Here is a 6,000-nt window from a genome sequence, read left to right on the forward strand (position 1 = left end):
TTCTGTCATCGTTTCATTTCGTACGGGGACTGTGGAGGGAGGGCAGGATAAAGTGCTTGTCACAGGCTTTCATGAATGACAATGCAGAGTAAACTGACAATGATTAAACATTTAAACCGAAGACAGAGCCAAAGAAATGATTCACTGAATCCAAAATTTAAAGAGAAGGGTTTGAGTTACATAAAAATATCTGTGTAGTATCATGGTAGCCAGTTTAACTGTAGTTTAGGGTTTAGATGTGTAATAATTTATCTCTTATCAAATATTTCATCATCAGCGCATAAAAGCAGATAACTCTGACGTCACAACAAGGTCATACATTGAGGTTTCATTCTTAAAAATGTGCTCGTATAAGTTCAACACCAAATCTGAAGTATACATTATCTATTTGAGATGTTTTCAGATTCAAGTTCCAACTTCAATGTAAGAAACTTAAACAGAAAAGTGACAATGAAGTGACATCAGCTCCGCAGAGGGATTTAGTAGCATACACTGTAGTGACTGTCCTGTGTGGTTATATTATTTCTGCACAGCTGTCTCTACTCAACGTGTTTACCTCTGCTGTTGCTCAAAGTGACTTTGGATCTGCGTCTTTTCTCTTCACCAGTCACGGACCTCCAGTTTTCCCAGACTCTCCTCGGACGACCTGTGCCCTTTGCTACGGCAGGAGATTGTTATAGTGCAGCCAAGTGTCCACAGGTTAGTGAAATACTGTACATCGCGCCCTTAAACTTGTATGTTAGATGTCAAATACACCAAATGTTTGCCTCTTTAATTCCCTGGGTATTCAGGGAAAATGCTTTGAGGAGATGTAAGCCCATTATTCTGCAGTTATACCAATAAAACATTTACTGCAGATAGAAAAAATGCTGTGTTCAAAAAGCTGCTCTGAAATAACTCTGTCTGATAAAATAATGTTCACAGGGCCAGTTCAGCATTAATCTGATTGGCACCAGCCTCAAAGTGTCTGAGGCCACCAAGTGGACATCTCAGGGCAACTATGTTTCCGTCAAAGTCCATAGATCTGAGGTAAGAAGCTAAAGTTACAGCTTCAAAAATGGTTGTCTTTTGTTGTGAATGTGTATGTGTTTGTGTACTTCACTGGGATATCTGTGCTTGATGTTGGGGCTTGGAGTACAGTATCTCTGAAATGTCATCAGAATTCCCATGTTGTATTTGCATCTGATTCATTGAAGAGGAATCCCCAGTGACATTTATGAAGCTGCCCTTTGCCCACTCTCTCCCCCTCTCGTTTGTCTTTTTTTTTTTTGTTTGTAGGACGGGACAAGAATCTACGGTCGCTGTGGTGGTTTCTGTGGGAAGTGCATTCCCCAGGCTCACAACGGCCTCGTCCTTGAAGTCTACTGAGGGCCATGCAGAGACCAAACCCCTAAATTTTCCCCCAGAAGACAGCAGAACAGGAACATACACTGTCAGGGATCTGTTTGAGCCTGTAATCATCTATGGGAGTGGTAGAGGTGCATTGAACAGTTCTCATTCTACACACTGCAGTTACATCACCAGGTCCCACACGGCAGCTACATCATAGAAGACACTGTGTACGTGCAGTGCTACAGGGACACTGTCAGGTCCAACTCTGAAGAGGAGGCAGATATATGGCTGGAAACCTCAAGTGTTATTGTTTTGGACACTGTAATGGATCATGCAAAGGGACATACTATTTCAAAATATTGGGAAATCAAACAAGCAAAGAAGATAAACCAGAGAAACCAGAAACAAAACAAAACCCTGCCCTCTGTGGTATTCTGTGAAGTTGTTTTTTTTTTTTGGTTTCTGACACATTTCCTGGTGTCATTTCCAGATTGTCATCATGTACCTGGAACTAACATTTGTCTATGTTTCCTTCCATGTTACAGAGATAATCACATCCACTTACCGACATTACTTTTTGCAGCCCTCAAGCGATAGCGATGTGCTTCATTGGTATCGTACAGTATGTAAGTATGTAAGTATACAAACTTACGTACAAAAATAGTTTTTGATAGGTAACTGAGCTATGCTGTGTAACGTTTAAAGCCTGAAAGGAATATTTTCTACATTTGTTTAGATGTATGAAAGCAATCATCCACAGACCGTTTTAGTTTAGTTTTGTCAGCAGGGTCATGGACAAAAAATAAGTATGTGCCAGTTTTTATTATTAATCGTTAGACTAAAGCTCCTGAACCATGTGGTAACTGTCTGAGAGACACATGTCGTTTCACTTCACAGGGCTGAAACAGTATTACTTGACTTGGTGCTAGATTTGAAGACTATATGGATAATGGTGCATTGATAGTGCAAAAACAAATGATGAACTGGCGTACACGGTTACTTTCCCTAGTAATTATTGAGTATTTTATGCAACAACTGGTTCAGTGGCTCCGTCACTTTTGAAAAGGATTAACTAGAAACTTTGACTAGTTACTGTTTTCTGAGACAAACTAAACACCAGTACCACGAGGAAAGAACTGAAATAGTTGTTATTTGTTATTTGTTTCTTGTGTTTAATAATATTTGTGACTCTTTCAAACCGTGAGGATTTTTTATTTTATTTGATTAGATTTTATTCGTGTTTATTAGTGCACACATACAAGTTCTCATTTGTTATGCCGCAACACAGTATCGAGTGTGACGTGTTACTTCACACCTTCCTTTGGGCCTATAATTGTAGGTATTTGCAACCCCTACCTCTCACAAACCTCCATCCTCTACTGAGATATATGTTGTAATATATTCATGTCTGACCATATTTATTCTGTATTGACTTGTAGATACGTTCATGTACAGTGACTACTATCAGCAGAGAAGCCATTGTCTGATGTTTTGCCTGTTTTGCTTTAAAAGAAAAAAAAAAGAAAAAAAAAAAAGGTATTAGTCTGTATAACCACTAACCCTTAGGTGAGGATCTTTTGAATGGTGCTTCTGATCTACTGTAATTACCTCTGATCTTGAGAAGGACAACACTAGCTTTGGGAATAACAGGTTATTAGACGCATGCTGAATTGCACGACTAAATCTGGCAAACTCGTCGTAAAGACCTTTCACCGTGAAGACTACTACGATCCTATTACTACATCCTGGTACTCCCATGTTAAGCTTTAACCAAAGTTAGATGATAGATGCAGATTTGTTTTTTTCTCTTCTTCTCAGACAATGCAGCTTCTTTTGATGGAAATGATGGCTGAAAAAAAAAAAAAAAACGAGCAGCTAGAAAACCTTTGACTGTCATTCATTTATTTTTATGACGGTCAATTGTTCTATGAGGTCTGTATCAGAAATTTAAAGAATACTTGATGCACTATGTGCCATGAATTTTGTAGAAAGGTAATCATGTTCTTTTTTTTTTGTTGTAATAACCATTAAGATTTGTAACTTATGATATATGTGTATTTTTATTATTCATACTTGAATTGTAAACAGCGTGCTAAATATTGAGTGGGCATTGTACTGAATAGAGAAATAGTGTTCTGGTTCGCCTTGCTTTATCCAAAGATGTTTTTAAGAATCATATTATGTGCCTGCAGTATGTATGTAGCCTGTGTAAAAGAGATGAATGATTTATTCTGGTGCTATGGTTACTAATCATACCAATACTGTATGTCATGCTACTACTATGTACTAACACTGTGGAAAATTAGGTATTAATAAAACGTGCTTTACAGCTGACATGGGTTGATTTACGTTTTGTTTAAAATAAAAGTATTGACTGAGAAAAGTCACGAGTGAAAGGTTTGGCTTCATCGCCGGTGACAAAACGAAACATTTGTTAATGATGAAGAGCAGCACTGGGGCTTGTGGTTGCCAGATTGTGTCCCCATTTGGTCTCACTCAGTGGTGCAGGTTGCATTTCCACAACATCAACGTCCCTGGGTTCAGTTGTACTTCAGGGACACATAAACAGAGCAAATGCCTTTAAGTCCATTTCTCACAGAAGTACAAATTCTGGGGGATCTGGACACAGCTGAAGCGATCAGCTGCCCATAGAGTCACCGCGATGTCGAATCAAAGAATGAGCCGAGCTCCCAGTAAGCTTAACAAACTTCAGTTGGAAAGTACCGATTTCAAGTAACTGTGTCACCAAAATGACTCCGTAATAAAAGGGCAGGTACTTCAGGAAAAAGGCCAACTGTCTATATACAAGCCACTTTTCCAGGGCTCATTGCACACAGATAGCTTTGTACGTTAAATGAAAACAGATACTGTGGTCCCTCAAGAGCTGCTTTGATTGCTTGCCAAAAGTCTGCCTTGGTTCCTAAAATCTAATCTCAGGATTTGGGAGAGTCCTGAAGCACGACAACAACTCCCCTCGAAAGTTCTCCAGTGAAATCAAGCTGTGCTCCGGTTCTTCCAGGCTCTCCGGGCTATGGACCAGTCAGGAACAAGCGTCCCTGGCCTGTTTGCTGTGTGCATAAAGCAGACATCTTTGATGACTCAACTGAAAAATACAAACATGCACCGAGGATCCTCATAAAAGACAGTGATGGTTGATGTTTACTGGGTTTACTGAGAGTCTTCTTTGAGGTAAGTGCACAGACATTCCAGTGCAATCTGCAGCTGCAACCTGCTCTGAGAGAGAGAGAGAGTCTGGGTCCAGGATCACCCTGCGTTATACTGACTGACACAACACACCACACATTTGCAATCTTTGATTAAAGCCAATGCAAACTAACATGTCACTGACATGGTTAAGTTTAATGGGGTGTTTGTTTTAGCTGGAGTGAAATGAGTCACATTCAGTTTTATCTTACTCTGTTTTTGATAGACAAGTTACAAGGCAATAAAATACCCACGTATTATGTATGTGCACATAAAATGCATCTTCATTCTGAAGGTTGACTGACAAAAAACATTAAAGAACATTTCATTATAATTCTGGTAAATTGTGCATTATAAAAGGCAAGCAACACCCTGAGCGTTATTCTCATAAACTGAGCCAACAGTGACCTCTAGAGTATAAAACAAGAACTTGTAACCATCATTGTTAATGCTAAAATATATTTACTATTGTTATCCATGAATTTTCAAATGTACTGTTTTATGAAAAAAGAAAAAAAACCCAGAAAAAATAGTATAGTAAAGTCAAATTATGGTTATTTACTTGCATTCCTGAACAGGAAAAAAATAGTTTTGAGCCAGTGTCAAGTTTGTTATTTGCTTATATTATATTCATATTTTTGGTTTTAAACAAGCTTTTGAGTGATTTCTAAAATATTTACGTTTTCTCATCTTTTATGACTTTGTTAACAAACTACAGTGCAATGGCCGTCAAAGAGTGCATATCCACACCTCAACCTAATAGTGTATTAAATCAAGCCTTTTAAGATAAGACTTGACTCAATTTAAAATCAGAGACAGACAAAGGTGAAGTGAAACATGGCCTCATTGGTCATCAACCTGTAAAACAATGTAAAATGTCTCAAGAAAACATTTATTGTGTATTTATTGTAACACGTCTTGTATTTGCTGCATTTCATTTCATCTTTGAACAGCACAGTGTTCGTGTGCTTATGGACAGTGTAATTTTCACCTGCCCTCTACAGTCTCCATGTTTTTACACTGCTGGCAGAACATCAGATGAGGGCGTGTCAGTGTAGTAAAAACACAGGTGTAGCTAATTACAATAACGATGGCCCCGCAGTGACACAGCTTCATTAAGTTTATTCTTTTCACCTGTGCTTTCTGACATCCTGTCCACTGTAACCAGACAAACAGGGTTAGTCTCAAAGACATAATCACAGATGTCTTTTTTTGCGATACATTTAGTGAGTGAATAGTTTTTACTTTCTTACTTTTAATGGAGTTAAACTCGTGTGTAAATAAAATCTGAAGCTCACTGCAAAACATACACGCACCTCTACACCTGACCAGTAGATGGTGGCAAAGCATCAGGAAACCACTGCTTACGTTCAATGTTTTGTTGCTTGACACTAATGCAAATGGGGAAAAAAGACATTTTCATCAATAATTACTACAACTGTGTTTAATATATGTAAATAAGTC

At 38.4% G+C, this 6,000-nt stretch overlaps 1 protein-coding gene across 1 annotated transcript in view; it reads left to right on the forward strand.

The window, feature by feature from the left end:
- LOC131469641 (A disintegrin and metalloproteinase with thrombospondin motifs 20) overlaps nt 1-3,666 on the forward strand; it is a 75,189-nt gene extending 71,523 nt beyond the window's left edge. The window contains exons 37-39 of the mRNA XM_058644852.1: nt 608-699; nt 925-1,029; nt 1,279-3,666. Of these exons, the coding sequence (XP_058500835.1) occupies nt 608-699; nt 925-1,029; nt 1,279-1,368 (287 nt within the window). The 3' untranslated portion in view covers nt 1,369-3,666. The remainder of the gene's footprint in view (nt 1-607; nt 700-924; nt 1,030-1,278) is intronic.
- Nucleotides 3,667-6,000: the final 2,334 nt, after the last annotated feature.

The sequence above is a fragment of the Solea solea genome, chromosome 12 (genome assembly GCF_958295425.1).
Source record: "Solea solea chromosome 12, fSolSol10.1, whole genome shotgun sequence".
Taxonomy (NCBI): domain Eukaryota; kingdom Metazoa; phylum Chordata; class Actinopteri; order Pleuronectiformes; family Soleidae; genus Solea; species Solea solea.